General features: G+C 53.1%; 2 protein-coding genes and 1 pseudogene across 4 annotated transcripts; all 3 read left to right on the forward strand.

Moving 5' to 3' along the window:
- Positions 1–543: 543 nt before the first annotated feature.
- RNF225 (ring finger protein 225) lies at positions 544–4698 on the forward strand. The gene is made up of 2 exons (XM_037047660.1): positions 544–594; positions 1077–4698. Exon 2 carries the CDS (start codon positions 1088–1090, stop codon positions 2063–2065), a length of 978 nt encoding a protein of 325 aa, XP_036903555.1. The 5' UTR covers positions 544–594; positions 1077–1087; the 3' UTR covers positions 2066–4698.
- A 912-nt stretch (positions 4699–5610) lies between these two features.
- On the forward strand, positions 5611–13615 carry ZNF584 (zinc finger protein 584). 3 transcript variants are annotated; one of them, XM_037047652.1, is made up of 4 exons: positions 5611–5948; positions 6590–6713; positions 11305–11427; positions 11985–13615. In XM_037047652.1, the coding sequence occupies exons 1-4, from the start codon at positions 5931–5933 to the stop codon at positions 13055–13057; spliced, it is 1338 nt and encodes a 445-aa protein (XP_036903547.1). In that variant the 5' UTR covers positions 5611–5930; the 3' UTR covers positions 13058–13615. The 3 variants fall into 3 exon arrangements, with proteins under 3 accessions (XP_036903547.1, XP_036903549.1, XP_036903548.1); XM_037047654.1 differs by lacking the exon at positions 6590–6713 and having other exon boundaries at positions 5612–5948; XM_037047653.1 differs by lacking the exon at positions 5611–5948 and having other exon boundaries at positions 6648–6713; positions 10771–11427.
- A 1045-nt stretch (positions 13616–14660) lies between these two features.
- LOC118988191 (40S ribosomal protein SA-like) lies at positions 14661–15655 on the forward strand (annotated as a pseudogene).
- Positions 15656–16164: the final 509 nt, after the last annotated feature.

Here is a 16164-nt window from a genome sequence, read left to right on the forward strand (position 1 = left end):
GCTTGGTTGGTCCCCATGAGGTCTGGGTGGCAGCCTCCCATCCAGAGCAGCCCAGGAAGAGGAAGCTAAGCTGAGATCTGGGCCATGACCACTTCCAGCCCTTTTTGCTGGCCAGGAAGGGCCGACTGTCCAGACCACTGAGGGATCTGCCTACTTCCCACCCACACAACTCCAGAAGTCCCATCTGGCCAGGTTGTCCTGGGGGCTCCAGGCTGTCTCCTTAGGAGCAGTAGGTGGTCTGGCTGCAGCCCTTGGAGCCAGTGCCACCCCATGTTCCTCTGTGCCAGTGTCTCCTGGATGACTTCATGAGGAGGTGTTGGAGAGGAAATTGATCATCTGAGGTCCCTAGGCTGTTGGAGTTCTGTCACCCTGTGCTATCTTTCACCTGCCCACCACACTCAACATCGTTCTTTGTTCATCCTGGTGGGCGTGACAAGCAGTCTGACTAGTCTGGCGGGAACCTGGGACCTGGAGGGCAGTGGTGCCACCTCAGGCTCCCTCCCACAGGGAGGGGCACTTCTGTCCCTCTGACGGTAAGCCAAGGATTGGGGTCAGAACCAGCAGGGACTTGCCAGACAGAGGTGGCTCCAGCAGGTAGGAAGGGCCAGATGGCTGGGATTGGTCGGTGGGGAGCCGGGGACCCCTATTGTGGGCTTCCTTGCTCTGTGCTTCCAGGCACCTATCTTGAGGGTCCTGTGTCCTCTTCTCACCTGTCCCTGGAGTTTCTGCTCCTGCGGGGTCTGTCGACCTAGCTGTCCTGGGAGTCCCTATTTGCTCTTCCCCATGCCTGTCTGGCCCTCCCTGGAGCCACCCGCTCCTCTGCTGATTCTGGGTCTTCCAAGTTCCTAATCGGCTGTGTCCCCTGGGTTTATCTCTAGTTCGTCCGAGGTCCCTCCGTCTTCTCTTCTACGCCCCACCTTGAACATCTTCCTCTACCCCAACCCCGAGTCTCTTCTATCCCCCCATCCTGTCTTCTGCTTCTGGGGCCCTGCTCCACATTGAAGGAATCCCCTGCAGCGTGCAGACACTCAGTCCTTGCACTGCCTCACTTGCTGCCTGACTGCGTCTCCTCTCAGGCCCAGTCCGGATGCCCTGCCCTGGGCTTCCTTGGCTCCGCCACCCGAGGGCAACCCAGGCCTCTGGCCCAAGCTCCCCGGGCTCGCTGTCTACACCCCGGTCCCCAGGCCGGGGGGAGGAAGAGGAGGAGGACGAGGAGGATGGGGACTGCACCCCGAGCTCGGGCCCCATCCTGCCCCCCGCGTCCCCTGTGGAGTGCCTCATCTGCGTATCGCCCTTCGACGGCGTATTCAAGCTGCCCAAGCGCCTGGACTGCGGTCACGTCTTCTGCCTGGAGTGCCTGGCTCGCCTGTCGCTGGCCACAGCAGGCGGTGGCGACGCGGTGGCCTGTCCGATGTGCCGCACTGCTACGCGACTAGCCCAGCGCGGGGGGCTGCCCGCCCTGCCCACACAGTCCAGCCTGCTGCCCCACGAGGTGTGCGTCCCGCCTGCGAGCCAGGGCTCTGTGCGCTTCGACCGGCGCCGGGGTCTGCTCTACATGCGCCCACCTCCTGCGCCTGGGTCTCGCAAGACACGCTCCGCGCGCCCGCAGCCTCCACCTCCCCTGCGCCTGGGCCGCCCGCTGTCGCGCCGCCTGACGCTGGACAGCCCCACCTGGGCCTTTAACGCTGCGGTGGCACTGGCCGTGCTGGTGGCCGCAGGCCTGGTTGTCTCCGGCGTCTATATCTTCTTCCTCATCCCGCACGCCGCCTCTTCCGGTCCTGCACGGCCCCAGCTTGTGGCGCTCGCCCCGGCACCCGGCTTCCCCTGGTTCCCTACGCAGCCCACACCTGGGATGCCATGGACCGCAGGCCCCAAGGACAGTGACCTGGATGCCATCCGGCCAGAGGCTGCGGAGGATGCGCTGGAGCCCCAAGGGAGCCCTGGGGACACAGAGGAGGTAGAGGGGATGCTGGACAAGACCTTGGGCCTTGAGTGGGAGGCAGAAGATGGCCCTGGCTGGGCCAGTGGGGCACGGGGCAGGAGGAGGGTATGGGGGGCACAGTAAACGCATCTCTGACTGGTGGCAGATCCAGTCTCTGGTCCCGGAGATCTCGGTTTTATCCTGGGGGCCCTGCCAGAACCACTTGCTAGAATCCCCTGAGGCTTAGCTGGGGACCTGGTGGCACACATTTCTCCAGAGAGAGGTCTGGAGGTCTGGCGGGATTATCACCATTAGACAGGGACCCTTTCAAGAAGAAACCCATGAGAACACCTCTGCCTCCAATCCCTGTGGGCATTCAGCTGAGGGTCTTTGTAAAGACCCTGCTGGGAGGTCCAACCCTGTCTCCCTGAGATTGCAGTGGGAGTCCCAATCTTCATCTCTGGCTGGAGAGTCTTCCTCACTGACCATGGTGGCCCTGTCCTTGGAGGGCAGAGCTGCTGCTATTACTGGCTGGAAACAGCCCTCTGACCGGGCCACTGTAGGGCTGACTCCCACCCAGGTGGTGCACTTTGTTTTATATTCAGCTGCCTGCAGACTGTCTCGCTGCTACCCTGCACACCTGGCTGGGACCAGGGCTGGAGAGGGACAGGCAGGACCTGAGCCTCAAAGACTAGCTCCCATCTGCGTGCTGAGAACCAAGTTTCCATGGAGGCATGGACTTCCTCTATGGGTCCTGGTTTCTGGGATCCTCCTGATAGACTTTGGGGCCTGGGGCAGCTGTATCACCCAGGCTCACAGAGGCCAAGGTTGCCCTCTGGGTTAGTGATGCATGATTTTGGGGGTTGCTCCTAGATTTCCTTGGCAACTGGAGTCCCCATCACCCCCACCTCTCTTCATTAATTTCTCTCAGGGCCAGTTATTGCCCCTCCTCCTCTGCTAGGTTTCCATCAGCCTTTCCTGTTGGGCCCACAGGTGAAGCCTCAGCCCTCCTCATGGACAGCTGCCTCCAGAGAGGGCAGCTCTTGGATCCTGTTCTCCCCGCAGCCTTCCTGGCTTAGTCACAGCACAGTCGATGGCAGCCACCCTCAGGACATGAGTCATCTGCCCTGACCCCCAGGTCCTGAAACCCCGACTCTGTCTCTTCCCAGGGTTGGGGTGCTGTGTGTTGCAGGGGGCCTCCAGCATTTTTCCAGTGACATTTCTATGGGGCTAGAGACTCCTGTTTGGTTTGTTTACATGTGGTGTCCTCAGCACCTGGCATAGAGTGAATGCCAAACAGTTTTCTGGGAAGTGACAGCATTGCAGGTAACTGGTGGGCAGCCCAGGAATGCCTATGGACACTCTGGGCAGACACAGCTGCCAGTTACTCTGATCTAGGCAGTCAGCGGAGCTCCTTCTGATGTGAGCTGCTGCTTCCAGGTGGATAGACAGAGTGGGAATGGCAGGGTGTTCAAGGGAGTGTCTTTCGAGACCAGTTCCTGTCCAATACCTGTAGGGCCAGTGTCACTCACAGCCCAGCCTCCACTGGGAGGAGACCTGATCAGGCAGGAGCAAGGATGGCAATGTGCAGATTTTTCTGGCTGCTGTGACATATTTCCACCACTCAGTTCCTTAGAAAAACACACAATGTCTCACAGTTCTGCAGGCAGAAGTTTTGGGATCTGTCTCACTGGACTGAAGTCCAGGTGTCCACAGGGCCAGTTTCTTCTGGAGGCTCCAGGGGAGAATTTGTGTCCTTAGCTTCTTTAGCTTCTAAGCTGCATTCCTTGTCTTCCTCCGTCTTCAAAGCAGCAGGATAGTATCTTCAGATCTCTCCCTCTAACCCTCCTGCCTTCCTCTTTGACTTACAAGGACTCTGTGATGACACCCAGATAGTCCAGAATACTCTCACCAGCTCAAAGTCCTTAATTTAATCACATCTGCAAATCCTTTAGGCACCCAGGCAAGTTATCAGATTCAGATTCCAGGGATTAGGATCTGGATATCTGCGGGAGCCATTACTGTTTATATAGTGTCTCAGCTCCCTCCTCATCCCATCTCTCCTGCCTGGGATACAGGGGTGGGGGCAGGAGACCTTCCAGGGGTGGGTCCAGCCAAGGGAACCAGAAAGGAACCCTTGTCTGGTGGTACATAAAAGAGGGAGAGATGATGCTCTCCGCCTGAGGGTGTTCAAGGAAGGTTGCCTGGAGGAAGAGACATCAGAACTCTATCGTCAAGGACACTTACGGGGAAATGATAGCTGACATTGACTTGGGGACCTGACACAATGAGGTGGTGGCTAAGGGTAGTTGGCCTCTCCCTCCCTGTGCTAACCAGCTTCCTTCAGGAGGCTACAAGGAAGCATGATTTCTCCACCCTCAGCTGGGAACCCGAGGCCTCAGTCTCTCCTCCTGTAAAATGAGGTTGATGACAGAGCCCAGGAACCGCTGAGCATCCTGTCTGCTGATTACTACCTCGATGCCTGCCCGCCCACACTGTTCATGAACAAAGGGTCTGCCCGAAACCACCCCTGGGCCAGGATCACGGGGACTGCCTCCCACCCTTACCTTTCAGCCTGTGGTCACCTCTCCCAGGCCTCCCTCTGCCAACTCCATCCCTGCTGTCCCAGGCTTGCTCCTCCCCCCAGGTCCTGTGAACACCCAGACAGCAGGTCACCCTCAGTTCCTGGCATTATTACGGAGAGGCCTGTACCTGTCAGGCTTTGGTTCCCTCTCCTTTATGGTAAAGCGGACAATAAACACTTTATTTGCAAGAAGACTTCGTTAATCCAGTGTATTTATTGAGCGCCTGCTGTGTACCCACTAGGGGCACCAGAAGCACAAGGAGGGACCTCACATGGCCGGTGATGTCCAGAGGTCTAAGCAGAGGAACCATCATCTTAGCCATACGGCCTCCTCCGCCACGTTCGTGGGGCCTCCAACTCAGCAAATCTTACCTGGGTCCTCCCCCGGCTCTCCTCCCATTGCCCCTCGAGGGAGCGGCAGTGCCCAGATTGACAGATGGGGAAACCGAGGCTGGGGGTGGGCAGGGTGTGGACTCAAATGGGGACCAGAGAGCTTTCTGCAAAACACCTTCCCTCAATTACACGTTCTTGTCCGACCCAGACATTCGGTTTTCCCTATCCGCCACCCCCTGCCCCCCTTGCACACTTCCTGTCCCCGGCTCCGCGGCTACAGTTCCCTCCGCCTCAGTTCTCCCCTCCTGGCTAACACTTGCGCCCATTCAGGCCTCGGGAGTACAGGGCATGGGGAGACATTCGGCACTCGTGTCGTCCCCTCTGGCTTCGCCGCAGGCGAGGGTATCCTTCGGGACGCCATCGGTCGCAGAGCAACTCTCTTCCTCAGCCCGACGTGGTTCCCAAGTAACAAGAAGCTCCTCCTTGCAGGCGCGGCTCGCCGGGAAGCGCCCCTCTCCTGGGCCGTTGTTGGTCAGCGTCGCTAAGGACGCACTGTGAGGTTATTATGGGAAATGTAGTTCTACATGTCCTTCAGAAGCTGGGAACGCGCTCCCCTGTCGCCTTAGCAACGAGCAAGCGGCGCGCGAGAGAAGCTAGGAAATGAAGTGAACGCGTGAGGCGGGCGCCGACTGGACGGAGCTGCTGGCCGCACGGGTGGGGCGGGACTTCCGGGATTGCCCTGGCAGTGCTCCGTCGGCCGCCCGCGGTGAGTCTGTGCAGTCTATTAGCGAGTACCGCTCGGGCGGGAGGACTTCCCTTGAGTCAGGTGGGCGGCGAAGGAGAAAGGCGGGGACCCAGGCAGCGCCTCCGCACGCGCGGGCTCCTCCGAGGCGGCTCCGTCTCCTTGAGTGAGGCCCGCGTGCCCCGTTTCCCCGGAGGCGGCTCCGCAGCCCTCGGAACCTCGTACCCGGTGGAGACCGAGCTTCGAAGTTTCCTCGGCGGCCGGAGGTGGCTGCGCGCGGGGCGGCGGTGGCGTTCAGCCGACACTGGGCGCACGTCCTGGTCGCCGCCACGCTCCGCTCGCAGGTTCCGATGGCCGAGGAGACGCTGGTGAGTGTTAGGGGTCCGCTTCCAAATGAGCCCATGAAGGAGCAAGGCTGGGGAGGGGAGGGATAGCCGAGCAAAAATGCTGGTGGACGAAGACCGGAGCTCGGAGGTACGTGCGTGGTTCGGAGCGGCGACGCTGCTTGGGGCGGGCAGGGTAGTCGTTACTCTCCGTGGTGTCACGCTGGAGAACTGACATGTTGGGGGCTCATTAGTTTCATGCAGCTGGGGCGGGCTGGAGAGATTATGCTGGGTTGTGTGCCTGGCGGGCAGCTGGTTGAACCCTGTGAGGTGATCCCTGGGGCTCGGGGATCTGGCGGGCAGGAGATAGGGAGCTCCTGTGCTCCCTGCTCGGTACGTAGTTGTCATCTGTCTGATCCCCATACCTGTTGCTGTGGGCTAGATGCATACATAATCCAGTAGTAATATTAGGAGCGAGGGCCCTGGTAATTCTCTGAGGTGTAGGGATATTAGGAAGAGGGAGCGATGAGAGTATGGGCGGGGGCGGGGGATTGGGGCTCAAAGGGAAAGATGTGGCAGGACCCTAAGCTACACAAGGCCCAGGATGTTGTTTCTCTGTCTACATTTTGGTTGGCTTTTCTGCCTACTGTTGACCCGAAGGCTCAGTTGAATATCCATCATGGCAGGGGGTGACCTTTGAGGACGTGGCCGTGTACTTCTCCCGGGAGGAGTGGAGTCTCCTTAATCCCACCCAGAGGAGCCTGTACCGTGATGTGATGCTGGAAAACTTTGCCCTCATTGTCTCGCTGGGTAAGACCCTCACATTCTCCCAGCAGTCTGGCCACCTCTGCTTTTTCCCCATGGGAACTTGTGTTCATCCTAAAGCCCCACCACGGAGACTGCTTTTTTCTCAGGTTCCCTGGGTTGGTGCCCAGTACCGGACTGGGCTGTGTTCATCCTTCCTCTGCCTGAGCAGCCCTGTTGGCAGCCTCAGCCTCAAGGGCTTCTGGGGGATTATTTGGGGTTCAGATGTTTACAATTTTCCCAACAAATCTGATACAGCTCTGCCTTTTTCTATGACCCTGCTGAAGCCATGGCCCCTCTGCTCCCAGTTTTGCCACCTTCCTCCAAAGAAAATTGTATAGGGCCCTCCCTGGGCCAGGATTGAGCCATGAATTCGAAAGGGGGGAGAAAGAGGGATGTAAGAGAGAAACATCCATTGGTTGCCTCTCGTATGCACCCCTACTGGGGACTGAACTGGTAACCCAGGCATGCGTTCTGACCTGGGAATCATACCTGCAACTTTTCGCTTTGTGGGACAATGCCCAACCAACTGAGCCACACCTGTCAGAGAGCCTCCAGTACTTTATTTGATAAGTGTAGACACCTTTATCTTATTTCCAATCTTATGGGGAAAGCAGTCTTTTACTAATGAGTATGATATTGGCTGTGGGTTTTTGCAGGTGAGGTTTCCTTCTCTTCCTAGTTGGTTGAGGGCATTTGGCATGAGAAGCCCTTAGATTGTGTCTAATCTTTTCGCACGTCTATGGAAATTATAGTGTGACTTTTTCCTCTATTCTGTTAACATGGTGTATTTCTGGATTTGGTTTTAATATGTTCCACCTTGCATTACTGGAATAAATCCCACTCTATTGTGGTTTATAATGCCTTTTGTTAATTCCTGGATTTAGTTTGCTAGTATTTTTGCCACTATATTCATAAGAGTTCTCAATGTGCCCTGGTTGGCAACCTCAGTTGTTATAATGTCATCTTGATACACCAAGGTTGCAGGTTCGATCACCAATTGGCACACATAAGAAATAACCAATGAGCCCTGGCTGGTGTAGCTCAGTGGACTGAGCATGGGCCAGTGAAGCAAGGGGTCGCCAGTTTGATTCCCAGTCAGGGCACATGCCTGGGTTGCAGGCCAGGTCCCCAGTAGGGGACACATGAGAGACAACCACACATTGTTTCTCTCCCACTCTTTCTCCTTCCCTTCCCCTCTCTCTAAAAATAAGTAAATAAAATACTAAAAAAAGAAAGAAAGAAAGAAAGAACCAATGAATGCACGGACAAGTGGAACAACAAATCAGTGTCTCTCTCTCAGCTCTGCTCTCCTTGCCCCTGCGCTTCTCCCTACCCCCTCTAAAAAATAAAGTAATAAAAAAATTAACGAATCATCAGTGGTATAGATTTCTTTTCTTGTAATGTCTCTAAATTGAATGTGAGGGTAATTTTGGCTTCAGTGGATGGAAAATGTTCCATCCTCTGTTGTTTTTTGGAAGAGTTTGTATTTTTGTAATTTGTTAGCAATGTCCCTTTTTCATTCCTCTTTGTAATAAATTGAGTATTCTGTTTTTTTCTTGTTAGTTTAACATTTGTTGATCTTTTCAGAAACCCAGATTTTGGTTTCCTTGATTGTGTTTATCTAGTCTGTTTCATTTATTACTACTCTTTATTACTTCATTCCTTCTGCTAACTTTGGGTTTAGTTGCTCTTCTGTTTTCTGTTCCTTGAGGTGTAAAGTTAGACTATTGGTTTGAGGTGTTTTTTAAAAATTTTTTTAATAAGAGTTTATTTGAGCAAAAACTGATGACCTATGCCAGGGAGCAAGATCTCAAATGCCAGGGAGAAAAAGTGTTGCAGTGTCTTTTACACATTTGAAATTAAGGAGGAAGACTACATAAAAGTGGAAGAAAGTGAGTCAGGGAGTGTATTCCAATGTAGTTCAGATCATGTGCTCTGTTGAAGGGTCTAAAAAGAGGCATTTCAAAGGTGTGTTAACCCAGATGCACAGAAACAAAGGACTGCACCAAAGAAGTTACAGGCCTAGGGTTTGACTACCCACCTTGATCTGCTCCTGTTAGGGATTTATGATCAGAGGTTCGAGATATTTTTAAAATATTCTTGTTGTAGCTCTGGCTGGTATGGCTCAGTGCATTGAGTGCTGGACTGTGAAACAAAGGGTCACCAGTTCGATTCCCAGTCAGGATGCATGCCTACGTTGCAGGCCACGTCCCCAATATGGGGATGTGCAAGAAGCAACCATACATTGGTGTTTCTCTCCCTCTCTCTCCCCTTTTCCTCTCTCTAAAAATAAATAAATAAAATTTAAAAATTAATATGCCTGTTGTGAGAGAAATGCATTTGTATTTTGATTTTGTTCCCCGCCCCTGGCACAGAGCTCCTAAAACCTTTGGACTCTCTGCAGTGATGAGAGAGAGTGTTTTTAAAAACACTCATTGGGTGTTTTTTTGTATGCTCATTGTGACTGGTAGCTAGGGACCCCTAGATAGGTTCAGAATGAGGCCTGGTCACCAGAAAGACTAAGGCATGATTGGAAGGTGGAATTTTTAGCTACTCCGTACCCCCTCATCTTCCCAGCCCCACATAGAGAGCAGAGGGCCTGGAGTTAATCACCAACAGCCAGTGGTTTGGTCTATCTTGCCTACATAGTGGAACCTTCCTTAAAACTTCTAAACAGTGGTGCTTGGAGAGCTTCTGGGTTGGTGAACACATGGAGGTGTTGGAATAGTGGCATCCCCTGGGGAGGGGGTGTGGACACTCAACTCCCATCCCCATCCCCACGCCCCCCTTGGGAACACCTTGCCCTGTGCATCTCTTCCTTTTGGCTGCTTCTGAGCCGTGTCCTTTATAATAAACTGGTGACCTAAGGAAACTCTTTTCCTGAGTTCTGTGAACCTGAGTTTTAGCAAATTAATGAACCTAAGGAGGGATCACTTGTGGAAATCCCCGACTTGTAGTCAGTTGGCCAGAAGTATGGGAGTCCTGAGACTTTCCATTGATGTCTGAAGTGGGAACAGTCTTGTGCAACTGAGCCCTAAACCTGTGGCGTTTGACACTAATTCTGGGTAGTTGGTGTCAGAATTGATGCAATCCTTGGACACCCAGTCGGTGTCAGGGCTGGAGAAGTGGTCTGGGAAACTCTCTACATGCTTGGTGTCACAAGTGTTACGAGTAAAACAGCACAGAGGTGTTTGTAGCTATAATTTCCCCTTTAAGCTCTGCTTTTCCCCCCATAATGTTTTTATGTTGCGTTTTCATTTTCATTCATCTAAAAGTGCTTTGTGCCTGGCTGGTGTGGCTCAGTGGATTAAGTGCCAGCCTGCCAACCAAAGGATTGCCAGTTTGATTCCTGGTCAGGGCACATGTGTGGGTTGCAGGCGGGGTCCCTGGTTGGGGGTGTGGGAGAGGCAACTGATCAATGTTCTCTTATACATCATGTTTTTCCCCCTCTCCTTCTCATTTCCTTCCCCTCTCTCTAAAAGTAACTAAATAAAATCTAATAAAAAACCTTTAAAGTGCTTTTAAATTTTTTGTGGTTATTTAGGAGAGTTTTAAAGTCTATAAATTTGTGAGTTTCCCAACTTTTATTCTGTCATTAAGTTCTGTTTAGTTTCATTGTAGTCAGAGAATATACCTTCATTTATTTTTATTTTTTTAAAGATTTATTTATTTATTTATCTTTAGAGGGGAAGGGAAGGAGAGAGGGAGAGAAGCATCAGTGTATGGTTGCCTGTCATGCATCCCCTGCTGGGAACTGGCCTGCAACCCAGGCATGTGCCCTGACTGGGAATTGAACCGTGATCCTTTGGTTCGCAGGCCTGTGCTCAATCCACTGAACTACACCAGCCAGGGCCCTTCATTTATTTTTAAATTTTTAAAATGGGTTTTATATGTTTATTTTAGAGAGACAGTAGGGAGGGAGAAAGAAAAGGAGAGAAATGTGGATATGTGAGATATTCATCAATCAGTTGCCTCTTGTGTGCCCTCAGCTAAGTACCTGGCCTGCAGCCCAGGCATGTGCCCTGACCAGGAACCTAACTGGTGACTTTTTGATCCACAGGCTGGCGCTCAATCTCTTGAGCCTCACCAGCCAGGGCAGAGAATGTACTTTTTATGATTTCAGTCCTCTGAAATCCACTGAGGCTTGTTTTATGTCCTACCAAATGGTTGGCTGTGAGGAATGTTCCAGAGTGAGAACATTGAGGAGAAGGTGAGCATATGTATCTGCTCCCTTTGGGTGGCCTGCCCTGCATGTGTCTCTTAGTTCTAGGGGACTTGTAGTGTTATTCAAGTGCTACGTCCTTGTCCATTTTCTGCCTCATAGTTCTATCCCTTCATTGAAAGTAGAAACTGAAATTTCCAGCCATTATTGTTTATCTGTTTCTTACTTCAGTTATGCTAGTTTTTGCTTCATAAGAGATTCTTTTTTAAAAAATGTGGTAAAACATATAACATGGAATGTATCCTCTCAATTAATTTTTAAATGTACAGGGGAAGTTCCTTTTCTAATACTCAGTTTCCTTCTGGTTTCCTTGGTGACATAAGATTCCTGTGGTGTATGGCTGGCTGGCCTCTTAAACTTTCTCCCTCACAGGATTTGTACCTTCAGGATCCCATGTGGCGGCCCAACTGGAGGGTGAAGAAGAGCTCCAGATGGCCAACATGGTGGACATTACTCTGAGTCACAGAGCAGAAGCCAGGAGGGGCTCTGGTATCGGTGAGTGCCGTGGGGGAGCCTTGGTCTCGGTAGCAGGCTCACAGCACGCTGGGTCCTGTGTCCGTGTGCACTGGCGCTTTGGTTCTAAGGCTGGTGACTGCCCCTTACTCCCACCCTGCCTTTCCCTCTGGACACACGGTGTGGTCTTGCCGTGTCCACCATGACTTAGGCCCTGATGGCCCACCTCTGTGGCCTGTGTGTCTCATCATTTCCCCTTCTCTGTGCTACAGTCCTCTTTTTCTTCTTCACCATGCTTACAGTCACCAGTAGCTCAGGCCCTGCTTAAAGCCTGTTGCACAGACATGACTCGGCTCAGAGGCTCAGCTCTGCTCCCCACACTCTCCTGTTTTTGTGTCCTCACCCCTGTTGAGGTCTCCCCTGTTCTGTGATCTGGTGGAGCCCTATTGTGCTGGGCCAGCCCTTGCTCAGCAGACATTTCCCTGCTGCTCCGTGGGGATTCTGTGGACTCCCTGCTGGGTGTGTCCCACGTGCACCGGCCATGAAGGTGCCTCCTGCTGCTAATCCAGCTCTCCACAACTGATGCGTCTCCGTTTCAGGTTGTCCCTGTCATCATCAAGTGTCACTGTCATCATCACTGGATGATGGGGAGGCCGCTCCTCAACAGGTAAGGAGCTGCAGAGTCCGCCTGTCAGAGAAGCACCTTCTGGGTGGGGAGGCTGTGAAAGCCATCCCTGCCGCCTTAGGCCACCTCCAGCTCCAGGCCACCCACAGCAAGGCGGAGCCACGCAGGAGTCTGGGGCGCAGGGAGCCCTTCCTGCCCAGCCCCAGTCGCAAGCAGCAGCAGCAGCAGCAGCAGCAGCAGCAGCAGCAGCAGGGAGACCACACCACACAGAAGTCCTTCACGTGCAGCGGCTGCAGGAAAGCCTTCCCAAAGGCCTTCACGCTCCTCGACCACCTGGTAACTCACTGTGAAGAGAGACCTTTTAGGTGGCCAAAAGGTGGAAATGTCCCCAAGGAGAACTCAACCCTTCATCACCGAAAAATCCACACTGGAGAGTCATCCAACGTGTGTAATGAGTGTGGAAAGGCCTTCAGTTACCCGTCTAAACTAAGGAAGCACCAGAAGGTTCACACAGGCATAAAACCTTTCAAGTGTGGTGAGTGTGGAAAAACTTTCAACCGCAAAGACGCCCTTGTTCTACACCAGAGGATTCACACTGGAGAAAGGCCCTATGCCTGCCGTGAATGTGGCAAAGCCTTCAGCGTCCTGTCCACCCTCATTCGGCACCGGAAAGTTCACATTGGAGGCAGGCCGTATGAATGCCGAGAATGTGGGAAGTTCTTTAAATACAACCAGAGCTTCATTCTCCACCAGAGAGTTCACACTGGAGAAAAGCCTTATGAGTGCAAGCAGTGTGGGAAGGCGTATGTGACCCGCTCAGGCCTGTACCAGCACTGGAAGGTCCATACTGGAGAACGGCCCTACGAGTGTGGCCTGTGTGGGAAGACCTTCACCACCAGGTCCTACCGCAACCGGCACCAGCAGTTCCACACGGAGCAGAGGTCCTATGAGTGTACGGAGTGCGGAAAAGCCTTCAAACACAGTTCTACCCTCCTTCAGCACAAGAAAGTCCACACGGAGAAAGGCCTCTACGGAGAAAGGCCGTAGGGGGACAGGATGTAGGAAGGCCTTTCACTGTAGCTGGCACCTCACTCAACAGGGAGGGCATCTCTGCAGAAAGGAGACTGGGGAGAGGAGCATTTGAAAGTTGAACTGGGCACATCCCATCACTCATGCTGTGGGGGCTCCAGGTGTGGGGGTTCCAGGGAGGTTGAGAGCTGTGCTGCACTCTGACCTGCACAGGCTGTGACAGAAGCCATCATACCTCTGCCACCTGACACCTCTCCACAGTGCATTGTCACCCAAATGTACTCAGGGACAGCAGACCTCCATGCACCCTGCTGTGTATGGAACAGAGTCATGAATGGTGGAGCCCATGTTGGGCCTTATTTCCCCCTGAGTGGTTTAGGTGTGGACACAACTACCTGTGGCCAACAACTTAGCTAAGCAGTGTCTACAATGGACATCTGGGGACGGTGAACCAATTTCACGGACACTGCTGACACTGCATGCGGTACCTGTTGTGGGTTGACCCAACCCTGGAACTGTCTCACACTGCTCTGGAAGGCACAGCAATAAAGGTATCATTGCTTAATTTACCTTTAACGTAGGCTGTTCTGATTCCTATGTGAGGGAATGGTGAACAAAATTGGGCTCATGAATAGAGGGAATGGCTTCTGTGAGGACCCCTGACTCCTCTGTCTGGGAGAGGACAGCAGGATGGCAGAGAACAGTTCTAGTTGAGGATGGTGTCGCTTGCATTGGTGCCCGAGACCTGCAGGGAGACTGAAAGGTTTAGTGGGTGAACCGTGTAGTCTGGGTGTCAGGTTTATTGGTGGGTCAAGATTAGAGAGTTGGGGACTGGCTGGTGTGGCTCAGTGGGTTGAGAGCTGGCCTGTGAACTGAAAAGTCACCAGTTGGATTTCCAGTCAGGGACATGCCTGGGTTGTGGGCCACATCCCCAGTTGGAGGGGTGTGAGGCAACCGATGATGTTTCTCTTGCACACTGTTTCCCTCTCTCCCTCCATTCCTGTCTCTCTCAAAAAAAAATCTTTGAAAAGTTGGCATTAAATGCCCCAGGTGTCTAGGGACATGAGCCAGGGCCTTTCTTCCCAGCAAATGTTCCTGAATCTCTAGCACTGTTCAGAGGAAGCTGTTTCCAGAGTCAGCTCAGCAGCTATGTCCACTGAAATCTGGAATGTGGAGTAAGTTGTAGACTAACCATAAAACCAGCAGGGGCCTATTGGAAGACTGGTGGGCACAGAAACCCTACACTAATGCATGGGGGGCCTGGTACACTAGCAGGTCTGAGCAGGTTCTAGAGAGGCCTCCACACGTGCTCCGGCAGCTGTGGTTTCAGGAACTGAGGGTCACAGAAGTTCTCTGGATTACAGACTTGTCATCTGTGGCCAAGGTCACTCTCAGTTATTTTTCTTTTTTCATTCTTCTAGCCTGTGTGCATGTTCAGTTCGTGGCCATTGCTCAGTGTCCTGGGACGTGGCTTTAGGGACCCAGCCAGTGTTCCTGGTATCTGCACACCATGGCCTTCAATGTTTTTGGTACCACTGTCCCTGGGCTCAAGGGAGAAGTGGCTGATCTTGTGGTTTGCGGGATCTTTTGATTTAAAGAACATTGGGCTTTTTTCCGAGCTACCAAGGGAAGGGCCCGCAGGGCATTGTTCTCAGTTCCCGCGTAACTTAAAGGGAAACTTTCACAATGTCCGGAGGCCTTGATGTCCTGCAGATGAAGGAGGAGGATGTCCTTAAATTCCTCGCTGCAGGAACCCACTTAGGTGGTACCAACCTTGACTTTCAAATGGAACAGTACATCTACAAAAGGAAAAGTGATGGCATTTACATCATAAATCTGAAGAGAACCTGGGAGAAGCTCCTGCTGGCAGCTCGCGCCATGGTTGCCATTGAAAACCCTGCTGACGTCAGCGTCATTTCGTCCAGGAACACCGGCCAGCGAGCGATGCTGAAGTTCGCTGCCGCCACCGGAGCCACCCCCACTGCCGGGCGCTTCCCTCCTGGCACCTTCACTAACCAGATCCAGGCAGCCTTCCAGGAGCCGAGGCTTCTGGTGGTTACCGACCCCAGGGCGGACCAAGGCATCCTACGTTAACCTGCCCACCATCGCGCTGTGTAACACGGACTCCTCTGCGCTACGTGGACATCGCTATCCCTTGCAACAAGGGGGCTCATTCAGTGGGTCTGATGTGGTGGATGCTGGCCCGGGAAGTTCTGCGCATGCGCGGCACCATCTCCCGCAAGCACCCGTGGGAGGTCATGCCTGATCTCTACTTCTACAGAGACCCCGAAGAGATTGAGAAGGAAGAGCAGGCCGCTGCTGAGAAGGCTGTGACCCAGGAGGAATTTCAGGGTGAATGGACGGCTCGGGCTCCCGAGTTCACTGCGGCTCAGCCCGAGGTGGCAGACTGGTTGGAAGGCGCGCAGGTGCCCTCTGTTCCTATTCAGCAGTTCCCTAATGAAGACTGGAGTGCTCAGCCTGCCACTGAAGACTGGTCTGCAGCCCCCACCACGCAGGCCACGGAGTGGGTGGGAACAGCCACTGAGTGGTCTTAAGCTGATCTTCCACAAACTCTTATCAGAATGGAAATAAGGTTGATGGAAATAAACAGTTTCTTAAAAAAAAATAATAATGTTGGAAACTTTTCCCACAAGGTAAATGAACTGTCAGTTAAGCAAAACTTGTATGTTGCCTGTAGCTGTGTCCCTGGTCCTGAAACTGCTTCCTGTCAAGAACGTTAGTAGGAGCTCTTTCTCTTCTGGTCCCAGTTGCTTCAAGAGCTGTGGGTGTGGGTGCAGAGATGGCCAAGTCCAAGAACCACAACACACACATCCAGTCCCCAAAATGGCACAGAAATGGCATCAAGAAACTCTGATTGCAAAGATGTGACTCTCAAGGGGATAGACCCCAAGTTCCTGAGGAACATGCACTTTGCCAAAAAGCACAAGAAGGGCCTGAAGAAGATGCAGGCCGGCAATGCCAAGGCCATGAGTGTATGTGCTGAGGCTATCAAGGCCCTGGTCAAGTCCAAGAAGGTTAAGCCCAAGATCCCAAGAAGTGGCAGCCCAAGCTCAGTCCACTTGCTTACATTGCTCACCCCAAGCTCAGAAAATGTGCTCATGGCC

This window comes from Sturnira hondurensis, unplaced genomic scaffold, assembly GCF_014824575.4.
Source record: "Sturnira hondurensis isolate 20B ecotype Veracruz unplaced genomic scaffold, ASM1482457v3 Scaffold0006199, whole genome shotgun sequence".
In the NCBI taxonomy this organism is placed as follows: Eukaryota; Metazoa; Chordata; class Mammalia; order Chiroptera; family Phyllostomidae; genus Sturnira; species Sturnira hondurensis.

What these genes read in the sequence shown, in the direction of transcription:
- RNF225 (XM_037047660.1), top strand. Translation starts at nt 1,088, where the DNA reads ATGCCCTGCCCTGGGCTTCCTTGGCTCCGCCACCCGAGGGCAACCCAG.
- ZNF584 (XM_037047652.1), top strand. An exon ending in TGCCCTCATTGTCTCGCTGG is followed by an intron (nt 6,714 to 11,304) that starts GTAAGACCCTCA and finishes TCTCCCTCACAG; the next exon opens with GATTTGTACCTTCAGGATCC. An exon ending in CAGGAGGGGCTCTGGTATCG is followed by an intron (nt 11,428 to 11,984) that starts GTGAGTGCCGTG and finishes TCTCCGTTTCAG; the next exon opens with GTTGTCCCTGTCATCATCAA.